Source organism: Gossypium raimondii, chromosome 5 (genome assembly GCF_025698545.1).
Source record: "Gossypium raimondii isolate GPD5lz chromosome 5, ASM2569854v1, whole genome shotgun sequence".
NCBI classification, from domain to species: Eukaryota; Viridiplantae; Streptophyta; class Magnoliopsida; order Malvales; family Malvaceae; genus Gossypium; species Gossypium raimondii.
Window position 1 is genome coordinate 30790782 of NC_068569.1, and position 27197 is coordinate 30817978.

At 33.7% G+C, this 27197-nt stretch overlaps 3 protein-coding genes across 3 annotated transcripts; 1 reads left to right on the forward strand and 2 right to left on the reverse strand.

Moving 5' to 3' along the window:
- Window positions 1-1064: 1064 nt before the first annotated feature.
- On the reverse strand, window positions 1065-4718 carry LOC105771129 (uncharacterized). Its single transcript, XM_012592529.2, has 10 exons — window positions 4430-4718; window positions 4283-4331; window positions 3697-3803; window positions 3217-3262; window positions 2885-3019; window positions 2684-2773; window positions 2477-2608; window positions 2292-2375; window positions 2096-2160; window positions 1065-1554 (listed from the first exon to the last, which is right to left on the reverse strand). Exons 1-10 carry the CDS (start codon window positions 4540-4542, stop codon window positions 1368-1370), a joined length of 1008 nt encoding a protein of 335 aa, XP_012447983.1. The 5' UTR covers window positions 4543-4718; the 3' UTR covers window positions 1065-1367.
- An 8144-nt stretch (window positions 4719-12862) lies between these two features.
- Window positions 12863-17312, forward strand: LOC105771132 (uncharacterized). The gene is made up of 10 exons (XM_012592534.2): window positions 12863-13159; window positions 13255-13330; window positions 13423-13520; window positions 14320-14421; window positions 14577-14663; window positions 15263-15379; window positions 15869-15972; window positions 16071-16210; window positions 16599-16735; window positions 16836-17312. Exons 1-10 carry the CDS (start codon window positions 12917-12919, stop codon window positions 17010-17012), a joined length of 1281 nt encoding a protein of 426 aa, XP_012447988.1. The 5' UTR covers window positions 12863-12916; the 3' UTR covers window positions 17013-17312.
- Window positions 17313-17806: 494 nt separating this feature from the next.
- Window positions 17807-26612, reverse strand: LOC105771131 (AP3-complex subunit beta-A). The gene is given in 12 exon segments (XM_012592531.2): window positions 17807-18369; window positions 18775-19044; window positions 19450-20441; window positions 21313-21513; window positions 22211-22320; window positions 22408-22534; window positions 23364-23537; window positions 24096-24722; window positions 25105-25248; window positions 25250-25355; window positions 25769-25845; window positions 26308-26612. Coding segments are annotated over 12 exon segments (3408 nt in total). The 5' UTR covers window positions 26524-26612; the 3' UTR covers window positions 17807-18005.
- Window positions 26613-27197: the final 585 nt, after the last annotated feature.

Sequence of the window (27197 nt, forward strand, 5' to 3'; positions counted from 1 at the left end):
TTTTTCTAACGCAATGTTTAAAATTATCCATAGCCCCTCTCTAACTCATAAATAAGAACTTGAACTTATGTCCCCCTACATTGACAACAATGTCCATACCAATCAAACTAAGATTCAATTGACAACTTATAATTTTTTGTGAAGATTTTTTTTAAAAAAATATTAGATGGGATAATTATTTTAGAAAATTTATTTGATGCACAGTTTTAAAACTTAAAAGACTTATAAAAGTGAAACATATATATATATAATGTATATATACTACTTACATCATGTGGAAGTGGGAAACATGTTGCGAGTTTCCAATGGCAGCTTTCACTTTAGAAACGTCATTGTTAAGTTTTGTTTTTATGATGTAAGCAAATAATTCTTCCATTTCTCGTGTTTCTCACGTTCTTCCACAATCTGCTCAAGTCATTCAAGTATTTTATTCTTTTTCATCACCTTCTACAATTTCTCCATGCCATTTGCATTTTCTTTCTAAAAGAGATCGGGCTAAATTCTGTGATAACATATTTAAAATATTATTTTTATATTATTATTAAATACTAGCTTATTTTATGAATAATTTTTACTCAAAACACGACCTATTTAACTCCCCAACTTACCAGGGCAGTACTTCGCTTAGATTTGCTTGAAAATCAATAATAAAATGGTAAAACAAAGGTACATGCCTACACATAAATCTAACATTATTTGAATCACCCCGGTTAAATCAAAAACTGATCAAAATATCACTTTAGAGAAAGATATTTAATGTGTTAACTCAAGAATTGAATCTGACAAAAACTAGTTGAACTAAACGAATAAACCAGATTTTTAATTTTTTATAATTTATTTCATTAAACTGATTAATCCGATGAACTAGTGTCCTAATCATCCTATCTGATTCCGGAAACCTTGCTAATCTCTAGTAGAGTATCAGGCTCAGCTGCATATGATTACAGTTAGTTGTCCTGGATTGAGATTTGAGACACACCTGTCCATGATATTTAATATTCTTCAACATATCTCATATTTATGTCCAAATATGAATACTTCAAAAATTAAAGGTCACACCAATGTAGGGAATATTAAACTGTATTTTTTTCGTAAAACTGTAATGAAGTACTTATCCAGGAAATAAGTTCACGATTCGATCATCAAACTGTTGAAAAAAATGTTACCTCAACTAATATTACAACCGTAAAATACTGCATATTCCAGCCGCGGATTCCAGAAAGAACAAGCTCCGATAAACTGGTTTCATCTGATTGTAATAAGTGTTTTCTCAAAGAACGTATAAGAAAAACCTAAGTTTATCGAATCAGCACTGCACCGTGTGTAACTTTTCATCTTTGCTCAATTGATCAGAGAAAATCCTGACATCAGGAGTTAATTTTCCAGATTCGAGTTCTGTATCCTACGGACATGAGGGCAAGCTCCCAAAGCATGTTTGGTATACTCAATGGATTTACCTTGGATCCTGGAATTTCGGACCAGTTTACAGATATCTCCAGCATTGGAATACCAAACCATTTGCAAAGGAAAACTATTTCAACATCGAAACACCACCTGCACATATATTTCATGACCGATTCAGTTACAGAGTTTTTCACAGGGATCAGAGCAAGGACCAATAGAGAATTGAAAACAAAGTCAGTCCAAAGTGTGTTCAAAATGAGGGACATGAATCCTTCAGGTTTCAATGGAAAGAGAATTGAAATTTTCTATACAAAATTACTTGGCAAATCTTTTCAGAACAGTGGATATACGGAAGGATGAAACTAACTTGAATATGAATACCTATTACTAAAAAGATGACTTAATTCCCTTTGTCATTATTTCTTTCACAACAACTAAAAACCGAATTTCCATTACGAGTTCACCTCCATCCACTACTTTTTAATCTTCTATTGTCTATTTCTCCTTACTAAATGTTTAGCTGTAAACAGGAAACACAGAAAAGTACCAGAGTATTCAATGCGAAAATGAGCATGTCGATGGCAGGACAGTGATCTAAGCATGTAGTTTAGATTTGCTTTGATGTCTTAATGACAGGATAAGCAAGTAGTAATGCTTAAGGATAGGTGTTCAATAGTGTCTCTGAGATCACCTTTTCAACCGGATATTGGTAAAAAGCTTCCTTGCTGCAGACCTAGTAAACATCTTAAAACCACACTGCATTTTATGAAGAAACTCCAGATCAGGAAAATGTTAATAGAGAATTCAATATATTATGTTAGTAATATAAAAGATATGCTTCTTGGGCCAAAAAAAGAAACAGAAATCCATACAATGAAGGAACATACCTGCGTATCACGAATTCCAGGACCAGCAGCCAAGAGAACCACAAGATGAAAACCCTTCATCAAAAAATTGCGGTACCACTTCCTCTAAAAATAGAAGATTTAACAAATTCAACAAGAAGAACTCTGCAACTTAGAAATGACAATCAAAGTATGATTAAATAGCAAGCATCGTAAGTAAACTTAACCGTAGCTAGAGCTTTCTCCTCAAGATGGGCACGAGATCCAAATGCAACTATTGGGATATCAGAAATTCTAAAAGTTGCCTCTCCGGCTGCTGAATCACCAGGGTGATAATCTTTTCTCACAATTGCATGGATCTGAAGTACAAAAAATTAGATAATCTTTACCACACAGTATGTCTTCAATGACTGTGGTCAGAGTCTTTTACAAACCTGGTTTTCAAGTTTTTCTAGGTCAGTAACCTTGGTAGCCCCATCGGCATCTAGCATTAGAAGTAATTCACCACGTGAATGTAGCATTCCCTGTTTTACAATGCTTTCACAGCGGTAAAGAGCTTCAGTCCATTGTTATCGTGCAGGAGGCATCAGAAAGTGTTTGCGAATATCCAAATGAATGGTTTAGGTTAGACTCACTTTTCTTATTGCTTCTCCTTTTCCATGGTTTTTACCAAGAAGGATAACCCTTACATTGTCTACGCCATACTTCTTTACAAAGTCAAAAGCTACTCTCTTTGTTCCATCCTTACTTCCATCATCAACGATCACTACCTGCATCTCATGCAAGAGACATGCAGACATCCAATACAACATTTAAATGGTACAATTTTTTCAAAAAGCATGGTTATTCTACCCTGAGGCAATGAGCCAGAAACACAATTGACCTATTTCATGATAGGTTGCCAAACATTATAGATTTGACAAACCAAGTTAGCTGTTTCATTTAATAGATGAAACAAGAAAGGTACCTCATAAGAAAAGGACTTATCATTTGCTGCCCGTTGTTGAAGATAACTACAAAGTAACAACAGCAAATGATTACTATTCAACATCATAACCTATTCAGAGAAAAAGTGGATATAGTTTTAAATTACTTGATTGAAACACACTAAGAAACCATATTTTTAATCCTGAAAACAACAAGGCAATGGTTAATCAAAGCTATACAGAGAGAGAACAAAGAGTTAAAAGGAAGAAATATTCATTGATTTTATTGTTATGTTGAGTGAAACTAAAATCAATCAACTCAATTAACCCTGAATTTTCATGTCTACTTTTGTTGCCCCGTTTTTTGGGGAAGATATCGTATTGACATGTTGGCATTTCAAGATATTATTAACTATTGAAGGTATACATCCTGCATTTTTTCATGTGTAAAAGCTATTTATGTTATCACAAACCATCGAACTGAAGACGTAAGGGATTTAGAAAAATAAGCATCAACTTACTTCATTGTTTCGTTGAGGGTACCAGGAAGCCTATACTCTTCATTGTAAGCTGGAATTATCAAAGACAAGTATTTCTCCGCTGGATCAACAATATCAGGACAAGGAACCTAGAGGTAAAAGATGAAGCCAGCAAATTCTTAGTATCTCTAGCCACTTCATATATATCATTATCCCACAAATAATCAAATTAAAAAATAGGAACCTCATATTAATCAAAATGAATTCAGATACGGTGTTATGAAATTTTAATTGGTATCATTAGTTCTTGCATATATGTAACATAGATTTCTTCACATAACATATATGTATATTACATATATATCAATTCTAATCCTTTTACTTCTATTCACTTGTTGGATTAAAATAAAAGGAATTATAAGGATAAGTACTACTTTCAAGAACTTAATTAGTATTCATAACTATTTGGTTACATTTAGCTTCTCAAAGTTGACTTTTCCGTTAATTTCCAAACCAGGATCAAAGGAAAACAAAAAGAATCGAAGTTTGACAATTTCTCGGCAACCAAACAAGCGATTACAGAGTATTATCCAAATAAAAATAAAATAATAGGTGAAAGTAATTTTACCTGTTTCAATGATTCTGGATCCTCAAACATCGCCGGCGCTTCAACATGACTGAATCGGAAAAAAAAGTATAGATTAAAACAAAATCAGATAATTATATCAGAAATGAAACCGACAAAAAAAATAAAATTAGGGTTAGAGAGGAGTACGCGTTAGTGTGACGTCTCCTGTAGGCTTCCAGAACGGTTACAGAAACGAAACCTAAAAGAAAGATTAGAAGCAAAGACGCCAAAAACTCCAGCGTCGTCAATAAAACCCCCATTTCCCCCCTTTTTTTCGGTATTTTTCTTTTTTTTCCCAAGCTTTTAGCTGTTGTGGTGGGTGGAGGCAAGATTTAACAGTGACATTCCTAGTTTTGTTCAGCGAGGATGGAAATTGGGTCGTTAGATCAGCCTCTTTACCTCGCGGTCATGGGTTCGAACCTCAAACATGGAGCTTCGAATTTAAGATATGTATTGCTTCTGTTGTTTTTAAATAAGGAAGGTGTCTTCATGTGTCTTTTCAGGGCTCGTTGGTAATTCTTGTCCTATTAAATTTTAATAGGATCATTATTAAAAATAATTTAATAAATAATAAATAATTTAATTATATTTTAATAAATTATTAAATATAATTTAATAAAATAATCAAAAAATAATTTAATAATATTTTTATTATAATTATTTCTATATTAAAATATTTAAAATATTTTATTTTTCAATTATATTTTGAAATTAAATATTTTATATTAAATTATATTAAAATTATATTAAAATATTTCAAATATTTTATTTTTATATTTTTAAGTCCAAGTTTTAAAGGACTAATCTAAAATTTATTTTTTATTCAATGTTGTATGGAATAGCCATTCTTTGGTGATACCAAATAATAACTATTACGGAAGACAAATAATAAGGAAGTAATGGTCATTCCATAGAATAGGTATTATGTTCAACTAAATAACGGAATTTTACCACTCAATGAATAAGGGGAATGTTATTTCATTCTCCCAACCAAATAATTCTTAGATCAACTTTTGATTCAATATGTTATATGATATATATATATATATAAATTTTAATTTATTGAATTATATACATGAAATTTTGATTGTAATTAAAATTTTAATTTTGATTCAATCACACACGTTTAAATAAATAAATAAATCATTTTCTTTATATTAGATAAGAGTAAACTACAACATTGGTCACTTAACTATATATAAGTTTTCATTTTGATCATTAAACAATGAAAAGTTATAATTTAGTCACTAAAGTTTTTAAAATTATTTTTTAATCACTCATTTCTTAACTCTTAACGGGATGGTGATGTGGCACTGACTAAGATAAATTTAATCCACCAAAATATGTCATGTGGATTTTATAATTTCCACATAATTTCTTTGTTAAATGAAATAGTGCATTTTACATCAATAAAAACCATCTTTTCAACTTCTTTCTCTTTTACCCTCTATTTGCTCTTCTCAAAGCAAATTGAAAAGTTAAAACTACATCCTAACACTCACAAATTTCAAGCCATCATACCCCCACCACAACTCCATCCAAAACTTTGATTCATAATACTTTTCACTTAAATTCTTCAAATCTAGCCTCTATTTCTTAAGTTATTTTGTGCATAAGTACTCGAAAACATTAGAAGGAAAACATAAGTTGTGATATAATGATCACTATTGTAAAAGTACGTGCATTTATTTCTAAATTCGAAAACCCTAAAAAGAATAGTGAAAGATTGATAAAAGAATAAGAGAGCCTAAAACTAAAAAAAAAAACACTAAAATGGAAATTTATAATATTAGTCTAAAATTGATTTGGTGTTATTTTCTTTTACTTCAGTGTAAATGTTATATTTTTTCCTCTACGTATTTTTACAAATTTTCTGTTTATGAGCATTAATGGAGTTAAAGGAATCTCTCTCTCTTAATCAAAAGCAAAGAATTTGAAGGTGAAGATTACTTACTACATTTAACACTAGAGTAATTGATATCTCCAGGTCAGCTTAGCAATGAAACTTTTGAAGGTTAAGTCAAATGGTTTAAGATTTCTGAATTGGTTTACCTGTAAATAATATAGAGGTTGGATTTAAATAATTTAGGTGAAAATTGCTTGGGGTCAAAGTTTTGGATCAACTTGCGATGGGGTACGGTGGCCTAAAATTCATGAGCGTCAGATTTTGGGTTAACTTTATCTTTTCGATCAGCTTTGAAGAGAGTAGGTAGAGGGTGAAAGAGAAAGAAGCGGAAGATATTATTTTTATTCATGCAAAATTCACCGTTTCATTTAACAAGGAAATTATGTGGAAATTATAAAATTTACATGGCATAATTAGGTGGATTAAATTTATCTTAGTTAGTGCCACGTCACCATTCCGTTAAAAGTTGACGGATGAGTGACTACAAAAACAATCTTGAAAATTTTAGTGACAAAATTGTAACTTTTCATAGTTTAGTGATCAAAATGAAAACTTACATATAATTGAGTGATCAATGTTGTAGTTTACCCATTAGAAATAAACTATTTGTGTATGCAATATATAAACATAAAATGGTGTTATATCAATAATTGTGTTAATAATTTGTGAGAATTAGACGAAATTAAAACTTCATGTATAAAATTGTACAAAATCAAAGTTCATGTATAGAATTGCACATTAAATCAAAGTTCATGAATAATTTTGAGATTTATTCCGTATTAAAATTAATATAAATCTTTTTAATTAATTTAACTAAATTTATTATTTAATTCAACCTGAATTGCTAAAAAAACTTGGTAAAAGTACCATGGAGGCCTTTGTACTAGGAGTTAGATTGCATTTTGCCCCCTGTACTCAAAAAATGGGCAAATTAGTCTTTATATGTTAGATCAAAGAGTAAACTGGTCCTTTGTTAAAATTTTCATCCATTTCTACTATTAAAAACTAGTCCTTGCATGTCGTAATGAGGTACGCGTGGCATGCCACATGTAACTTATCTGATTATTTTGTCAACCACAACAATTTTTAACAGTAACAAATGATGAAATTTTTAATAGAATAGACCAATTTATTCTTTAGTCTAACGTATAGGAATTAGTTTGCCTATTTTTAAAAAAATAAAATAAAATACAATTTAGCTTCTAATACAAAGACTTCCATGATACTTTTAAAACTCTTTTCAAGTTGAATTCAATTGAGATTCAACTTTTAGAACACATATTTGATTATGGATGGAGATGCAACATGTAGAAATATGAAATGGGTTAAAATACTTCGAGTTTCTGTAAAATGAACATGAGTTTGGGGTGTCAATATTTGTGATTCGAGATTATTTTTTTATGCTTAACTCAATGCCATATCTTTATGATGGAAGAAGCAAGAGTTTAATGTATAAGACAAGAAAGTAAAGTTGGAGATGGTGAAAAGGAGCTCACCATTCCTATGGCTTTTGTGCTTGGTCCTAAGGCTTTGCCCTATCATTTATTATATTTATTAATCATTGCCTAATCTTTTTCTTACAAATTTTGTTTGTATTGTGCTTGACATCAAACATCTAGTTTTATTAATATTCAGCCTTAACAATTGTTTCTATTTAATTAGTCTAAGATTGATATTTTGATTATAGCATCTTGAACAATTGAAATTAGTTTAAGTAATATAATTTTTATTTATTGAGAAATTCGACTTTATTAAATATGTAGTAATAAATATGTGAATGTTAATTTGTTTGACTTGATTGCATCTTCTAATTGATTTTGTGCAAGAATGAAGTTGTTGGGTGTGAATTTATAAAAGTCAAATTTATTTTACTTGATTGTATCCTCTAAATTTGCATGATTTTGCTACTAAAGAGTAGAAGTTTGAACTACATAGGGTAGAATTTTGCCGCTGAAGAGCAAGGCTTTCAACTGCACAAAACGTGATTTTGCTGTTGAAGATCAAAAGTATAGACTTCACGAGGTAGGATTTTGTTATTGAAGAGCAAAAGTTTTCTACTTAGAACGAGAAGCTTATCGTTGAGGAAGAGAAATTTACTATTGATAAGCAAAAGTTTGTTACAATAAGGAGTAAACTATTGATGAGGAAAATTTTATTACTGAGGGAGAAGGATTTTATTGTTGATGATCATAAGTAGGGGTGCATGTTCAATTGAATCGAGTGAAAAATTTTCGATTTAATGGAGTTCATGAGTCATATTTTATCATCCTAACTCAATTTGAATTTTTTTCAAATCGAGTCGAGTCGAATCGAACCGAATCAAACCGAGTGAAATTGGTCGAGTTAAATTAAGTATGTCAAATAAAAATATTATTACAGTATAACTAATTTCATGTTAGAGCACATAAATTTAAAATCATATATATTTAATTTTTTTCAAAGTAAAATAATAATAAAAAATAAGATACTTGAGTGTGATAAAATTGAATCATTAATTAGGTCCCAAAATTATTATTTTAGAAAAAAATTAAAATTTTAACTTTTTATATATATTTTAGAATTTTTAATTTTTTAAAATATAAAATTTGAAATTTTATAAATATTTTAAGTTTTAAAATTTATTTTGAATTTTTGAGAATTATTTTGATTTTTTTAGAGAGATGCCTATTTGCTTATTTTCAAAGTTGATGGGGATAAAAAAGATATTTACACCAATCTGTTATTCGAATTATTCGAATTGTGAAATTCAACTCGATTCGAACTTGAAACTCGAATCGAGTTATTTGAGTTGGCTCGAATAGTTCAAATAACTCGAATAACTTAATTCGATTAACTCAAAATTCGAAAAAAATTTCGAATCAAATTAAGTTTTACTCACCCCTAATGATCAGTTTGTTATTGAGGAGGGATTGAATACTAAAGATGAGAAGTTTGTTGTGGAGGAAAAGAAGATATGTTGCTAAGAAAGAGATTTTTGTTGCTAAAGAGTAAAAGTATGAAGGATAACTATAATAAATTAAATATTAGTGAGAGATTTATATTCTATCCCTTGTAGCACACTTTCTATTTACAATTTTGAAATCAAAAGATTCATAAATCAACTGATATTACTACATGTAAAAATTTACTTGTTGTACCATTATCGATATTGATATCAATTTTAATTACATTATCTATAACTTCTCCAATCACTCATAAAATGTTATATTTGTACCAAGCATTGGGAACTCCTAGTAATCTAACCCACATTTGGGTATGAAATACTACTAAAGAAATCCGAAGATCACGGCTCAACCATCAGATATTATCAAAGAAGACTTAGGATCCTTCCCATAAAGCTCTAGTGTAATCCTCCAACGATCTTAAGATCCATTATCTAGAAAGAACTTATTGGCCTCTACAGGTATGTTGGCTTTGTCAGTGGAGATGTCGAAACCATTTTTTTGAAAACAAAAAATTTTAGTTGTCGACTTAAAGAAGAATATGTATATAAAACTAATAAGAATAAAAGAAGAATAAAATATAAGATATGTATATGAATTTAAAACACTTAAAATATATGCACATATATTATATGATATCTATGCGTATATACATATATATTGAAATAATAATAATAACAATAATAAAAATCAAAAGTACTTATAATAATACAGTGATAATGATACAAATAAACAATACTAATAATATATTTAAAAAACTTAACATAACAAATTAAGGATTAAGTTGAAAATAAATAGAATTTAAAGGTGAATTCAAAAATTGACAATGAGAAAAGGAGCAAATTAAATCACGCATAATGAAGGAGGATCAAAAGAGCAAATTATCCAAATCACTCAAGCATCAAGCAAGAAGAACATGGATTGAACTAAAACAAGATTAAAATATATTGCCTAATTTAAAATATAAAAAATTGATTTAATCAACCAAAAAACAAAGGACCAACAATGTAAATGGCCCATTTTGAATCCTATAAAATCCCATTTTAAAACCCTAAACTCATTTCCCTCACCCTCTTCTAGTGCGCCACAAATTCTCTCAAAGTGCCCTTCTCTGCGCTCCGACTCACCGGACAATGGCGAAAAGAAGCCTTCAATCGCCTCCAAAAACAAGAAGCCCTCCTATTTTCCCTTATCCCTTTTGTTATTCAAAGAAATCAAAGAAAAACAAGATAAAAGAATAAAACAAGAAAAAGAAGCAACGAAAAGAAACCCAATTCGTCACCTTCAAAATGTTTTTCTTCCTCCGTATTTCTTTTTAAATTTTCAATACAAAACTTGCTAACCCTTATACAAAGAATCAATTCCTTTATATAGCCCACCCTCGTTTTACAAGTTTTTTGTGTGTATATCCTCTTAATGCTATTCGTGGTTTGCGGTGTGTAGGCGTTGTCGGGAGTTGCTAGGACGTGGGCGTTATTGCGAGGGAAGAACGTGGACGATTATGTGTGCAAGGACGACGTGGGGCAAGCGATCTCATTATCTGTTGCTTAAGGTTTCTGTGACTTTAGGCCAGTTGGGCCCTGCAATTGGGTCAAAAAATGGGCTTATAATTCGGTTATTGGGTCGGGGTGTTATTGGGTTTAAAATTGGGTCTATAATTTATTGTATTTTTATCTTTAGGTTTATGCATTTGGGCCCGGGCTAAAACGGCCTATTACAGCTGCCCCTCTTTGCTCGTTGTCATGTAACGGGAACAGAGCAAAGACTTTAAGATGGCCAATTTTACCCGGGCATACTGGACCTTAGCGCTCTTTAAGTAGCCTCATTCCAACCTACTGCGTCTGCAGAGGTATAGGAATCGGTGCTTCAATCCACTCCACTCCAACATCAAGGAGATAGGACTTGTACCTTGTAGCTTCTCAAAAGAACAAAACTTGTAATCTTTAGTCTGCTCCACCGTAACTTCAGGGAGATAAGACTCGTAGCTTCAACTTATTCTGCTGCAACTTCAAAGATGAGTCAGATACGATCTGCTCTACTGCAATTTCAGAGAGATAAGATCCGTGGTGTTAATCCGCTCCACTGCAACTTCAGGGAAATAGGATTATCTTCTTCAATTTGTCCAATTACAATGTCGAGGAAACAAGATCCGCCGTCATCAGTCTACTCCACTGCACCGCCAGGGAAGTAAGATCTGTCGTTGTGGCTTCAATCTTTTTAATTGCAATGTCATGGTGATAAGACTGATGTCTTCGATCTGCTTCGCTGCCAGTACAGAAAGGCAGGATCTGCCATTTTCAACCTACTCCACTACTGCCCAGGGAGACAATGTTGAGGTCTTCGATCTACTTCGCTGCCAACACAGGAAGATAAGATCTGCTATTTTCAACCTACTCCACTACTGCCCAGGGAGACAAGGCTGGTATCTTCGATTTGCTTCTGTGTCAGCACAGTTAGACAAGATCTGCTATTTTCAACCTACTCCACTATTGCCAGGGAGACAAGGCTGGTATCTTCGATCTGCTTCTCTGTCAGTACAGGAAGACAAGATCTGCTATTTTCAACCTACTCCACTATTGCCAGGGAGACAAAGCTGGTATCTTCGATCTGCTTCTCTGTCAGTACATGAAGGCAAGATCTGCTATTTTCAACCTACTCCACTATTGCCAGGGAGACAAGGCTGGTTGCGATCTGCTCCATTACTGCTTAGGGAGATAAGATCTGTAACCACTGCTGCCCAGGGAAGTAGAATTATTGGCTTCAATGTACTCCACTGTAACCACAGGGAGGTAAAATCTGCCATCTTTAATCTGCTCCGCTACTACTTATGGAGATAAGATCTGTAATCTTCAATCTATTCCACTGCTGCCCAGGGAAGTAGAATTATTGGCTTCAATGTACTCCACTGTAATCTTTTTTAATTTTTCAATACAAAAACTTGCTAACCCTTATACAAAGAATCAATTCCCTTTATATAGCCCACCCTCGTTATACAAGTTTTTTGTTGTGTATATCCTCTTAATGCTATTCGTGGTTTGCAGGTGTGTAGGCGTTGTGCAGGAGTTGCTACGACGTGGGGCGTTATTGCGGGAAGAACGTTAGGCGATTGCGGTGTGCAAGGACGACGTGGGGCAAGCAGTCTCGGCTATGTGTTGCTTAAGGTTTCTGTGACTTTAGGCCAGTTGGGCCCTGCAATTGGGTCAAAAAAAATGGGCTTATAATTCGGTTATTGGGTCAGGTGTTATTGGATTTAAAACTGGGTCTGTAATTTATTGTATTTTTATCTTCAGGTTTATGCATTTGGGCCCGGGCTAAAATGGCCTATTACAGGAGAATTGAATCCTATTCTTCTTCCTAGGAGTTTCACGATTATCATCTCCAAAGAATGCATCCTTTCAGGAGGATTATCCTCCATTGATTCTCTTACCCCTTAATCTATTCAGATGGGATGGATCTCCAGGGCCACCCACTACAAAGTGCATTTCAGGTCGAGATTAGAATTTTAAATAAAAGTATGGCCAAATGTTTTCCTCGTTTAGCACTTCATTCATTAATATTGGTATTAAAAGTAGAAATTTGGGCCAGAATTTATCCCCTTAAAGCCCATATTTCTTTCGGACCATAAGAAAAACAGAAGGCCCCATATAACTATCTCAAGCCATTGATTTGGACTAGGGGTAAATTGGTCTTTTCATTAAAGGCTGAGGTTTAAGGTTTTAGCCATTTCATGAGGCTGAGACTGTTGATATTATACAGAGAGGGTTATTGCTCTTCAATTCAAAGACGATGAAAGCCATGTTTGCAACCAAAATTTCCATGCTTCAGCACGTTTGCGTCGTTCCTCTGGCACGTGCCACCCGTCACCGTTCCTTCACCATCTCCGCTTCCGCCTCCACCACCGGCACGCCGTCGCGCAATCTCACCGTCTCCTCCCCTACCTCATCCTCTCGTGCCCCTCACGTGGACCCTCGCGTCCTCCTCGGCATGTCCGAACATGACCTTCAACAACTCGCCGTCGAGTTCGGCCAGGTAATTACACTACTTAAATTTACATTCATTTATTTGACTTGAAAAATTCTCATAAGTGTTCTTTTTTTCCCTTTTTTTTTTTGTTAATTATATAGCAAAGTTACAGAGGAAAGCAACTACACCATTTAATTTACAAGAGAAAAGCAAAAGAAATTCAGGATTTCAGTCACTGTGAGAATCATTTTATATAATTTTTATTTATTTATTTCTGTTTATTAATTTGGTGAAATTTTAGCTCTTTTTTAAAAAAAAAATAAAAACAGTGCCTCAAGCATTTAGAAATGATCTTATAGAAGCTGGATGGAAAATAGGAAGGTCTCCAATTTACCACACCGTTACTGCTGCTGATGGCACTGTTAAGGTAATTTTATGCTATTGAATGTTATATTTTGGTTGTTAATTTCTATGTTATTTGGATTTGCGATCTAGTGTATGAGTTCAAAACAGGTACATAAATTCTTAAAAGCTTTTAAATCTATTTGGAGGATGATATCTCTTACTCTTATCCGAATGTGTGGAATATAGGTGTCAAACACATGTACTTTAAGTAAAATAGAAGAGTTCTGAATATGTGTCGAACACAGGTCTCATACACATAGGCTATAGGAGAAAGTGAAGAGATCGGGTAATATAGATTAATTTTACTACTTAGTTTTAAATATGGAAGCATAAAGTAAAAACTGCATTTGAGATGAAATCAAATGTCTAAATCTATGTCAAACATAGGTCTTGAGCGCATATGTCTTAGGAAAAAACAAAGAGGTTGGATAATATAAGTTATTTTCACTTAGCTTAAAAACGATAGCATGAAGTAAAAACTGCTATCGGAGATGAAATCAAATTGTTTTTAGAATATATATAAAAGTTAAACTATACTTTTGTGAATGATTATAATGTGTGGATTTTAGTTATTTGCTTATATTCTATCATATCTTTTACATATTTTAGCAACTTTAAAGAAGTAATAAGGATGTAGCGCAAAGTAATGACTAGATAGAGAGGTTCTATTTTGACTTGATTTATCCATATTTAGATTTTATCATGAACTTCTGGGTGCTCGATCTTTTCCCTGGTAAATTAGATAATATTATGCTTTGTGGTTCGTTGTCGGTTTTTATTCTTAATTATGTGTTCTTTTTTTTTTTTTGTTGATCATTCAGTTATTGTTAAAGTTGGAGGATAACAGATTGATCGAAACAGTTGGCATTCCAGTTGAAGATGAAAAGGGTTCGATGCGTCTTACTGCATGCGTATCATCACAGGTGATTTCTTTTCCATTTTTGTGATTTATGTTTTCTGGTTGCCGTTAGGAGTTGGTTGGTGGATGATTTTCTTTGCTTAGTTATGCATTTCTGGTGTTATCCCATGCAATACCTATTGATTGTTTCCTTGTTTTGTGTTTTATTTCGGTATTCAGGTAGGCTGCCCCTTGCGTTGTTCATTTTGTGCCACTGGAAAGGGAGGGTATTCTAGGAATCTTCAAAGGCATGAAATTATTGAGCAGGTATTTAATCCATTTCTTATTTTATTTTTTCCATGTACGTACATGCTTTCAAACTCTTCTATAAATTAAAGAGGCTAAAATCCGGACCTCAGCTTAGTGATTCATGTAGTCACCTTTTAAGAGGTGGCTAGAAACAGAGAGTGTTCAAGGAATCTTGAAATGCACAAACTTATTAAGCATCATATAATCCATTTCTTCAACTTTTTGCTTTTACGTACATGCTTTTATAACCTTTTTTAGAAAATAAAGAGATCAAAATCCAGAATTTAACTTAGTTGGTTTGTATAGCCGCTTTTGAGAGTTGGCTAAAAGAAAATATATTCAATGAATCTTCAAAGGCAAGAAATTATTGAGCAGACATATGATCTGCTTCTTCAATTTTCTTTTTTCATGTACATACATGCTTTTCAAAGCTCTTTCTAGAATTTAGTTCTGTTGATTTATGCAATGTCTCTTAAGTGGTGATATTTGGTAGGATTGAGATTCAATGCTAGCTAAATTCTAGATTCTGAAAGAATAGAGGCTGTTTGTTCTTTAGAATTTATAACGATGACTTTATGGTTTCAGTAATATGTGGTAAAGACAATTTATGTGAACAGGTATTGGCTATCGAGGATATTTTCAAGCACAGAGTGACAAATGTAGTGTTCATGGGAATGGGGGAGCCCATGTTGAATTTGAAGTCAGTACTTGACGCTCATCGATGCTTGAATAAGGTGGATTGTTTGCAAGTTGCAACTTTTTCTGTCACAACATATTAGTGGTCTAAAGTATTATTATAGTGTGATATAAAATGTAGTTGATTCTTCTTCTTCCTAATAAAGGAAACCTTTGTTTCCACTAGGATGTAAACAGTACTTTGTGTCACAGGCTACTCGGGTTCATCTTGAAAAACAATTCAAATTTTGCTTAGTTATTTTTGAGTTAAACCAGTTCAAGCTATTGAATGAGTTGAATTCGAGCATCCTAATTTTACTCAATTAAACAAGCCTAATTGATTGAGGTCAAGCAGTGTGTTCTTTATCTCAAATCAAGCTCCATCTTCAAAGTAAAATTCTTGAGCTTGAGGCGAGCTTTGAGACTCGAATTTTTAGTTAAGCTCGACCTTGTGCATCTTAAAACTTAAGTTTGATCTGGCTCAATTATGTGCTGCATTACTATTAAGCTCATTTATGATGTTTGAATAATTCATTTTTGGTCTCCAGGATGTTCAAATAGGGCAAAGAATGATTACAATTTCCACTGTGGGAGTTCCAAACACCATAAAAAAACTAGCTTCTCACAAGCTTCAATCAACATTGGCCGTCAGGTTTGTTTTATGTAAAAACTGCAACTTGACTCGAATATCTAAAGGATATTGATTCTTAAGCTTTTTCAATGTTAATTTAACTGACTTATTGTCATTAGCTTACATGCTCCGAACCAGAAACTCAGGGAAATGATTGTGCCCAGTGCAAAATCTTACCCCCTTGATGCAATCATGAAGGACTGCCGGGATTACTTTGCCGAAACCAGTCGGCGAGTCTCCTTTGAATATGCACTGCTAGGTACCTGATGTTTCACATTAATAAGTTTCTTTCATGCCCAGTGTTGTCATTGCATGTAGTGCCACAGAAAACAAAAGCTCTTTGTGAATGCTTTGATTTATCTAGGCGTCAAAAAAAAGCTTGCCCGATTGATATTCTCTTTAATTTCTTTATTTTTCTAGTTGTTGCCTTTACTAGTAAGAAAGGAGATAACATCAAATACTTCTTAACGTTCTGTAGTATAAGCTGGGCAACTTTGTTTATATATAGACATGGATATGCACGTTATATATACAGTATTCACACATGTATTGCACCTTACTTGGGCCAGCGCTTTTTTCGCACCTTGTTACTACTTTTGCGACTTGAAGTGGCTTAAAGCTGTAATTTTATTTTATTTTTAATGCAGCTGGGGTGAATGATTCAGCAGAACAAGCACGAGAACTAGCTGAGCTACTGCATGAATGGGGACGTGGTTATCATGTCAATCTGATACCTTTCAATCCGATAGAGGGCTCTGAGTATCGACGGCCGAACAAAAAAACAGTATACCTACAACTATTTATTGTTTCCCCCTCATTTCTGACCGATATAGATCCTTGAATTTCTTGATCATATACATTAATCCTGAATTCTATTTTCGCAGGTGTCAGCATTTGCAGGTGCACTGGAGTCTCGTAAAATAACTGTTAGTATTCGTCAAACAAGGGGTCTGGATGCAAGCGCTGCCTGCGGTCAGCTAAGAAATAACTTCCAGAAAAGTCCTCTGCTTATTGAATCTGACCGCGAGGAATCGCAATCAGATGTTGCGGTTGCATGTTGAATGTTGATGCCATGATTTGGGGCTGGTGCATTTTTGCATTTTTGCCGTCAACAGTTTGGGATCTTAAAATCGGCGTTAAAGGTTCATGAGTAAATTCACAGTCCAATCTTGGCACGGATGATTCGTGATTCAGGTTTTAATACCCTTCACCAAACCATGCGCAACCCTAGTTCTATGTGTACACAATTAAGTCTTCAACGCGGGCAAAAGTTTATTCAAGTCGACTGGAGGGTCCTCCACCATCTCTTTATTTGTGTAATAATCACACTCAAAATAATGAATAGTTTTAAATTTTCTAAATTTTGATGCCTCTAGTTTCATTTATTATTTAGTAAAAATATTTTATAAGTCCTATGTTCTCGAAAATTTTGAAATTTAATTCTTGTATTTTTATTTTTAAGAATTTAATTTTTTTACTTTTGGATCCCAAAATTTTAATAGTTAACATTGTTAAAATTATTTTATTAAATAAAAATAATTATATTATTATCAGGTATTTTTTATTTCAAAATGTCACATTAATTTTAACAGTATTAATAATTAGACTTTGAACTTTAAATTGAACCTTAAATTAAAATGTGAATGATAAATTTTTTATTAAAATAAAAGTGTTTGTCAAAACATTAATAACGGTAAATAAAAAGCCATATACTCTGCTAAAAGAACTAAAAAGAGAGCATAAAACAGATCATTTCCACATAAAGGAAAACAATGAAATCATAATAATTCACAATTCGATGAAATAAAATTCATCACTGGTGAACAACAATATGAATTAAAAAAAATCGTTTCTCTTTTAACTGTTCGTATTCAACCCTCATTGGAAAGAGTATGATCATATGATCTTTCAAGGATCTTTTAATACATAATAAAACTTAAAAGCAAAAAAAAAAAAACCCTAAATTCAACCATATCTAGCACTCAATCATAATCTGATTACTCTTCAAACATTGACAAGGTCGTCAATTTCAACCAAAACCACCAAAAATGATTTTAAGAAAGGGCAGGCTCAACTAAGAAATTTGCTATTCTGTTCAACAGATTTAGGCCGAAAACAGTTTCTTCACAGTTTACTTTAACGGATAAGTTTAATGGATCAGTGCACTTACCTTCAACACCAAGGGTAATTAAACAAGGAATCGAACTACTCAAGATTTCAGAGCTAAACCGTAAGCGCAAACCCGATGCATCGTCTAGGTTAGTAGCAATGGGCATATCGACAGATACGAGACAAAGATTTGCATTGCTAAGCATTTTTAGTGCTAAGCTCTCACAAATTGCAAGAAATTTGTCTTTGACTAACAAGCTATCCCCATTCTCCTTGTTTAGCTCCACAATGTGGTCAGTGAAAGTGCAACTGTTATACATAAGAAAATATGGTGAAGAATGTCGTGTAATAAAGGAATGAAACAAGTACTCATTTTACAGTATAACCTTAGAGAGGAGAAATCAATGTTAAAAAACCGGAGTGGAGATCAAACTAGTGGGACCTCTGGTTCAACTGGTCGTTTGATCAAAACTCCAGTCTTTTAAAAAGAAAAAAATTCTATGCTGGTTCAGTGGCTCCCCATGTTAGAAAACTATGTTGGACCGGATAGCCTGCTAGTTCCCAATTCAATCGATCCAAGCAGCTATGCTGGTCTGATTTTTTAATCATGGGGAGAAATCAAATTGCCATGATATTTATTTTTAAAAAAAGTTGTAAATACAAATAAATTTCAACTCAATATCCAGCAGAGAGAACTAAGAGGTGATCACTAACCTCCTTGCATATTCAAACATCCCTGGGAGACGAGATTCTTTATCGATGAAGACTTCAACGTCCATTGGTAAGGGTTTTACAAAATATCCAATATCAGGCCGCAACTTAATTGGAAGCTTCTTCCCATCACAATATAAAGCTAGCTTCAAAGGCAATAGATGGTGATGAAAGCGAACTTGAAGAATCCTTCTTGTCGTCTGACCAGGTTCTAAAGAAACAATCGACTCCATCGGAACTAGTGTTGGCACATCATCAGAGGATGTCAAAGAGCTGCAGTATCAAGAAATTAGGCACCGAGATAACATTGCTTAAGGCATAAGACAACTAAATGCTAACACATATCGAAGAATATAATATGCAAAATGTAACACTACACGAACATATTATTTAAACAAAGAAAGTAGAACTTCAAACTGCAGAATACAAGCTAGAGCTTCTGAAATGAGATCCTTTAACTCGTCTCCTATTAAAGAATTTAGATGACTAAAATGAAAGAGTGAATTCAGTTGAGCTTGTAAATTCCTCTAGATTCTTTGATTACTGAAAGACTCATCAATATATGAACATCTGAAGGAACAACAATATAGAGCTTTTCGACAATTGATCAATCAAATAGTTAATGAAAGATGCATAAACATGATATCCGGGTAACTTCAAAGACAAGCATAGATGTACCTCTCATTTACAACAGCAGTCTTGTCAGCAGAATCGAAGGCTCTGTTAGATTCCTCATCAACCAAGGTTATTTCTGATATAATCTCTGATGAACAGTTCTTAAAGAAAACTTCTATGCATACAAGTAGACGGGATATACTTGATATTTCTGATGAAAAAGAATAATCCACCTTCAAACCATTTCCACTTGCAGGGTCTAACAGTGAATAACTTTTTTGTTTAACCCGCTTTCCAACATCCCCAACAGATATTCTTGCTGATGATATACAGACTTGACTTTGTTTTGGCAGGCCTGGGTTCGATGAACCAGGCTGTTCGTCCAACCATGACTCCAGAGCTTTATTCGACATCAATTCCCCCAGATTAGCAGGAGAAGACTGAGAAACTCCATTCTGATTTTCAGAAGCATTGCCGATGTCTGAAATCTGAATCAATGGATCTGCATTATAATTTCCTTCACTAGTAAATTCACTGTCATCACCACGGTCACTGCCACTAGATTCAGTGACTGAGCGCTGAGAACCATAATCAGAAGCACTTTCCTCATCTGAAGGATCTGATGATGAGCCATAATCATCTGTCCCACTGTAATCAGCCGCCCTTTTCATTTCACTCGTTCCTTCAGCCACATTGAGGTCATCAAGGAGCAAACTACAAGGCTTTGGGAGAGGCTCATACCCTGGAGCTGCATGAAGAACTATCTGCGAGAGAGACCCAGGTAGATAATACCGGTAACTAAATGATTCAGGTTTCACTTTTCTTGTTTGTCTTCCTAATATGCACTCAGCAACTATATGCAGAAGGTCGTTTTCAGGAAGATCATTTGTTTCTTCCTCCAGTCCTAGAGAGACTAAGTTGCATGATGGAAGTTTCTTCAATAAACGAGCTCGGTCACGAAGATCATAGTTCAAATCACATTCAGCCAATTCAATCAAATAGCTGAATATTTTCTTAAATGTCCACAGATCGTCTCCTGTTGCACCTTCTAGAACCTGCAAGTGCAGACAACTAAGACTTTTTCTCTAAACATTAACATCAAACAAAGAAAACTGATAAACTACAAAATGTACAACATATGAAAGATAACATGCAACAGCAAAAAATTGCTGCCTCTTTTCCTATTAAGATATGCTATTTGCTGCAACTTGTTCAGACTGACAACCTCCATCCACATCATAAATAAAGCAAAAACTGATTAATCTGAGGAAGGGCAATGTTGTTTTCTGGAAATAATAGAACATTGCTACTCCAATGGATCAAGAATATCTTGATCTGAGAGTAGAAAATGCTGGCATTAACTTAGACAAAAGGAAAGAACTGGAAGGGCTTAGTAACAAGCAGTGGAATCATCAGGCATCAAAAGAAACCAGAATATTGCATAAGTTTTCACTCCAAATGAGAATTAGTTTCGGTAGAACTCCTTGGACAATTGCCAGTGGAAACAATATCAATTACCTCCAGAGAATTCAAAAGATGCAGAGTATAGATGCTAATGTATATAACATGCTTGACCACATAGAAAGGTAAATATCCAGTTTGCGCATCAGTCTAATGTGTGTATCTGACATAGGAAACAAAATCATGACCAAGTTTCCAAGTTTTAGTTTTCTTTCATTTTCTTTGGAAGAAAGACATCTACTTCAATTGCCATTACAAATCCTCTGACTACATAAAAGAATCCAAAAAACGAATGGTGTTCAAAACCCAAGTGTTGTAAGTATATTTTTTTTAAGAGAGAACAGAGAGAGGATTCCAAGTGCTAATCTTAAACTATTTCTATGTATATAAATAGTAAATGGAACATATTACAGAGGCAGCAACTATAGCACATTAAAAGGAGAATATTATGGCTCTGGGAAATACCTTACACACTGTGTTAAGAATTTGAAGCTTTGTTTCTGGTGCTTCTGAAGGAAAACCCCATGCAAGATACTTCAGCACCGTGGTTAACATCCTAGGAATTATCTCACCCAAAGAGCTATATTCTCCAACCATCCAAATAATCATTGCACGAGCTGCAGGCACCTTGACTGAATCCAAACGGCGGACCAACTGAATTATAACCTTTAAAAGAAAGAAAGGAAAAGGTCAATTATCAACCAACTAATATGAACCTCTGAAAATACCACAAGGCTTATAAAGAAGTTAGAAAGTAGGATAGAGTAATAGAGAAACGTGAAGTAGAGCATCACTGTAGTAGCCATTCTCATTAAGCCCACCTTACCGACAAAGTAAAAGTAAATATAGACATAAAGTTGCAACAATAAGTAGAAACAAAATTCAGGAACAGCTGGTGAAAGAAACATCATAAAGTATGTGCTATATAAAGCTTAACAATAAACAAGCAGAAAAAGCGTACATTCTCATGACTTGGTGGGTCTTGCTTTATGATTGATTTTATAGACACTAGTAATTGTATCACATGCGTGTGCATATGGTAACTACATATTTAAAACACACCCATGCGTGTGAAAATAACATAAAATAATAAATGAAATCTATCGTTTGAAACTAATAATGATATGATATATGCAATATTTGAACACACATGTGCGTGTGAAAATAACATATAATAAATAATGAAATATAAGGTTTGTAACTGATAATAATACAATATATGCATATGTACAAAAGTAAAATAAAACGAATTAGTTTAAACTGTGAATTGAAAGCAGAAACATAAATAATTTAAATATTCAGCCAAAAAAAAAGCAGAAAGGCAAAGCTAAAGCTTAAAAAGAAACAAGCAAAAAAAGGATACCTTCTCATGACTTGGTGGGTCTTGCTTTATGATTGATTTTATAGACATAATAACCTGAGTCAAAATACCCGCTTCTTGATCTTCAAACCCAAAATCTTCAGTCACGAACTCTGCAAAGTTCAGCATCAGCTCAAAGAACAAGGACTAAATTCTCTAGAACATTACTAAACAACCAGTTGTAGGAAAGAGGGACTAACCCTGTCTAGTCAGAGCCAACAGCCCATCTACACATATATGTGCCATTTTTGGAAGCCGTTGCACACATAGACCAATTGCAGCAACTGTATCAGCAGCGAATCGCCTGTCTGGATCTCTAATATAATCCTAAGAACAAACAAAAATATAAGTATCAATTCGTGCAATCAGGGATTAGCATACTTGCATAACAAATGCAATTTCAACAGGTCAACTGGCCTCAAGATCATTTCTTTTGTGATACTGACTAAGAAATGGCTTAGTGTCACTCAGATGCTCAAAAGTGGAAACTGAAAATTATTGAATTTTTTCAAATCCATTGCGTCCCAATCTCTTTGTTTTTCCTAACACATATCAGGGGAGTTACTAGTACATTTTTTTCTTTCTTTTCAGTTTTCCAAGGTTGATAGTGTAAGGATAAGGCCTTGGACAGTCAAGCACCAACAGTACAATATACATAAGGTTAGGTAAGCAACTTCAGTAACAGGTAACTTAGATGAGCTCAAATGTGCAACCTCCTTTTAAATAGAATCTGAATAGTCATGGATTAAAAAAAGAAAAGAAAAAGAGCTGTATATTGGAAAACTAACCAGAACCAATCTGTTTAAAATTAAGGTGATCCAGAAATGGTCCATATAACACATTTAGTTTAGTTACTTACTAAGGCTTTTGCCAGTACAAAAATAATTCCAATGATATAGTATCACATCAAATACACAGAAGCAAGTCCTAAAACAAAATGATTTGCATAGAATGAAAAAGGCCAGAAATAACATCCTACTCAATACTGAGGACTACAGTGATATCTTTTTCTAGAACATCTAGATGGATGTGTAGGAAACTAATTGCAAAAACCCAGAGAAAAGTTTCAATGTGACATTTATTTCTTTTGTCTTCTATATCTACAAAATGCAAATCACAAGAAGGATAAGAAATTTCTTAGGAAGGCAGCTACTACCTGAAACTCTTTGAAAATAGAAGAAATGGACGAATCTGTAGCAATGTAAGAAAGTATCTCAAGCTTCAAGGCTTTGATTTGATATGATTCAGAAGAGAAAATGAAGAAGTCCTCAAAGTATGGAGCAAAGAGAGAAGGTATTGCTTTAGCAAACACTTGAATGTTGCGTAGAACCTGCTCATGCAAATCAAAATAACCACTTTAGCCACCTCCCAGCAGTAAACTTGAAACATAAATTAGGAAGATTAACCAAAATCTAAGAATTGGATATACCAAAGGAAATGTCACAAGAGTAGTAATCATAAAACAATTAAAGTATGAAACTCCAATTACATAAAAACCATGTAATGTGGCATTATCCACATCATATATGCAGCTACTGGCAGTATGGATGGAGCAAGACCAAACCATAATATAACCTTAAAAAAGAACTTTGTAGTAATAATTCTTGCGTAATTCATAACATAAAGACACTACTAAATCAAATACTTACTTGAAATTATGATAAGCATGAACAAAACAAGGTAAAATCTTCCATGCTCATTGAAATAGAGAACTCCACAATGAAGTAAAGCATCCAACTAAGAACATTCATGGATACATACATGTGTGCACATTTTACATGGTGTTCGTATGCACAACTACCTATCATGTTTCATATAAACATAGAACAGTTTAAAGATGTCATATTGTAAATGCATGAAATAGAAGAAATAAGGACATGTAATATACCACATATTTTGAGGCATTAGAGGATCTCAGCAAATACAAGATTGGTTTAATGATTCTCTTAACATCCTCCTTTGGTGCCATAACCCAGTGTACACCAGCAGCTGCTAGTACCACAGCACTGTTGTTACTCCATAACAGGGGAGATGTAGAATAAAGCAGGATCTTGACATCATCATTACTTTTTCCAGATGTAAATTGTGCACCATTTAATTCAAAAGACTCCCTGTTGGCATAACTTGACCTAGATAAATATTCATCCGGACCCTCCATATAGCACCTGGAAACTGTGTTTACAAATTCAGAATCACATGTCCCACTCAAGTCAGTGGATTCCTTTACTAGTCCAGAGTCAACATCTGAACCATCTTTTGCAGAATGTGAGCTCTCAGTACATTGCAGAGAATACATAATGGATTCTTTCACTAGCCCATGCCTTGCAATAACATAGCGTAAAAGAATTCCAATCAAGACTATCTGACCCCACTCTTCCACATCAGGAAGAATCTCACATAACTTTCTATAATTCCTCCCGACCAAAGATAAATTATATGGACAAACACAAGCAAATGCAGCAGCAGCAGCACCAACCACGGCAGGGGAGCGGTCATTTAACAACATCCCAACAATCTGCAAAGTATAATTAATTAATGGTACAAATCCAACCCTATCGAAATGTATTATAACAAGAGATAGATGTCTAAGGTGTCATGCTACTAAAGACATCTAAAATTGAACGTCCAAGTAAAGAAGCACAAATCTATGAATGTTTATTTAGGTACAAAAAAATTCCTGAAAAATGCAGGCACAAAAGATGAAAAGATATTATCTTTGCATATTGCATGCCAAACTAGTCTAAAACCTTCTGTCCAAAAATACCAAACCTTTTAAGGAAGCAGTTTTTGACTGATCTTAACAATGGAAATCGAGTCGTAGCAAAGTAAGGTCATAATAAATGGTGGAGAACATGAAAGCAAAAATAACCATGAAGAAATAAATCTATCAAGTGAACCTCTTCAATTGCCGAGGTATGTTCCTCTAGGCGCAAATCATGTACTTTTGGAAGAGCACTAGCTGCACATTTTCTAACATAGACAGATGGATCTCTAGCACACTTGCCCACAGCCACCAGAACAAGAGGTGCAATAACATGAAGATTTAATTCCAGCCATGGTGCGAAGTGCCCATGCTCTCACCAAGGGATTAGGGTCCCCCAAATCCTTCTGGAAACAATTAATTGACAACAATGCTTCGTTGGGACGCCTACAAAATTAAACACAGAAACATTAACAATAAGTTCAATCTACCTGCTTAAATACAAGAAATACAATCCAGGTCACTCATCACCTCTCCTTTGAGCCACTATTAATTTAAACTAATGAGTTTCCCCCATCTCAAGCACTGCTTTTATTAAGAAAAAGAACAGTTCTTCAAAATGAATTGTAATTAATTAAACTTGAAAAGTGCTTAAAAACCATGATCTAATAACTACTCTTATCTAATAACTAGTTAAACTTGATACCGTTTCTATCCGGTGCAATTAGAGATAGATTTCAAGCAAGCATGTTCTTTGTTCATACTAATAATTCCCTCATTTACTAATATTGCTTCTTAACATATGGAAGCAACCATAGGAAAATAAAAAGAATATTGTTAGAGAAGTTTGCGAAACATACTTTTCAGCATAATGCAGTAGATACAAATAAACAAGTTTCTTTACTTCCAAAGATTGAGATGCCACGTTTTTAACAACCTGTAATTCAAGCAACCAAAGAGATGAAAAACATATATACATCTCAATTAACAAACAAATATAAGATTTAAAAGTATCCATTACCAAACCCTGATTTCATATCATGAATGCAATTATGAACAGCTATCTGTATTTATCCACAGTCGTAGACCCGATTCAACCATTTCTTCACTAATCAGAGTACAGCTATCAATAAAGATCCAATGAATTATAACTACAACACTCGATAGCTTAGTTTTCTTTCTCAATTATCCCGTGATAAGTTCACTACACCTTCTATTAAACAATGATATTTAAACTTTTAGACACTTAAATTTATTTACACTTTCCAGAAACCTTATCAGCAGTCAAAACGGTGCTCTGAATGAAATTACAAAATCCAGATCACTTCAATATTAAATTTTAAGTAATTTTTTCAGAGTTCATTCAATAAAAAGAAATCAATAATGAAAAACAAATTACCTGAGGGAAGTAATTGGAGACGTCGAAGCCTTGAGCGATGAGAGCGAGGAGTCGCTTGAGAGCCTCACACTTCTCCGAATCGAATTTACTATCTAAAAGCGGAGCTATGCTGACGTCATCCGGATCGTCGTAGAGGTGAGCATCGGTTCCGATCCGGAACACCATCGTCGATGCCTTGCTCAACGTCTCCGCCGTCGCTCCGAACTGTGGAAACATTTCCGATTAGTATTTCCTTTTTCTTCTTTACACAAATTAAGAATTCATCAAAATTGAATTTGAAAAATTAATTTCAAGGGGGAAATTGAGAAGACTTTGTGATCTCTTGATGTACTAATGGAAGCATTCGACGGAGTGAACAAGCGCGGAGCTGGATATGGGATGTTTGGTTAGCAGGATAAAGTTTATCCCATTTAGGATTAGGATTAGGATTATGATGACATACATTTGTGGATAAGAAGCCGAGAAAAGGGTTTTGAGTGTTTAGGTCCGAAGAGATTTACTATAAGTTAAATTCTGCTATTGATCCTTGTACTTTGAGAAAGTTGTGAATTTAGTCCATATATTTTAATTTGATCAATTTTAGTTCTTATACTTTTGAATTTTGAAATTTTAATCCTGACTCAAACACTAAAATTGAATATGTTATGTTAAACTCAATGACTAGTTTTGTACTATGCATATAGTTGTAGATTTAGTTTATATTTTCCAATTGGATCATTCTAAGTCCTTATAATTTTCGAATTTTGAAATTTCTATCTTGATGTAATTACAGTATTTAATCCATTAATTGGACTTTTAGTGAGTAATATGTGGAACTAACAAGCTAACATGACATTACACATATGATGATATGTTTGCTACATCATATTTTGAGAATAGCATAACTTAAC

What these genes read in the sequence shown, in the direction of transcription:
- LOC105771129 (XM_012592529.2), bottom strand. Translation starts at nt 4,542, where the DNA reads ATGGGGGTTTTATTGACGACGCTGGAGTTTTTGGCGTCTTTGCTTCTA. An exon ending in ATCCAGAATCATTGAAACAG is followed by an intron (nt 3,804 to 4,282) that starts GTAAAATTACTT and finishes TTTTACCTCTAG; the next exon opens with GTTCCTTGTCCTGATATTGT. An exon ending in TAGAAAAACTTGAAAACCAG is followed by an intron (nt 2,609 to 2,683) that starts GTTTGTAAAAGA and finishes TTTGTACTTCAG; the next exon opens with ATCCATGCAATTGTGAGAAA.
- LOC105771132 (XM_012592534.2), top strand. Translation starts at nt 12,917, where the DNA reads ATGAAAGCCATGTTTGCAACCAAAATTTCCATGCTTCAGCACGTTTGC. An exon ending in CTGCATGCGTATCATCACAG is followed by an intron (nt 14,422 to 14,576) that starts GTGATTTCTTTT and finishes TTCGGTATTCAG; the next exon opens with GTAGGCTGCCCCTTGCGTTG. An exon ending in GACGGCCGAACAAAAAAACA is followed by an intron (nt 16,736 to 16,835) that starts GTATACCTACAA and finishes CTATTTTCGCAG; the next exon opens with GTGTCAGCATTTGCAGGTGC.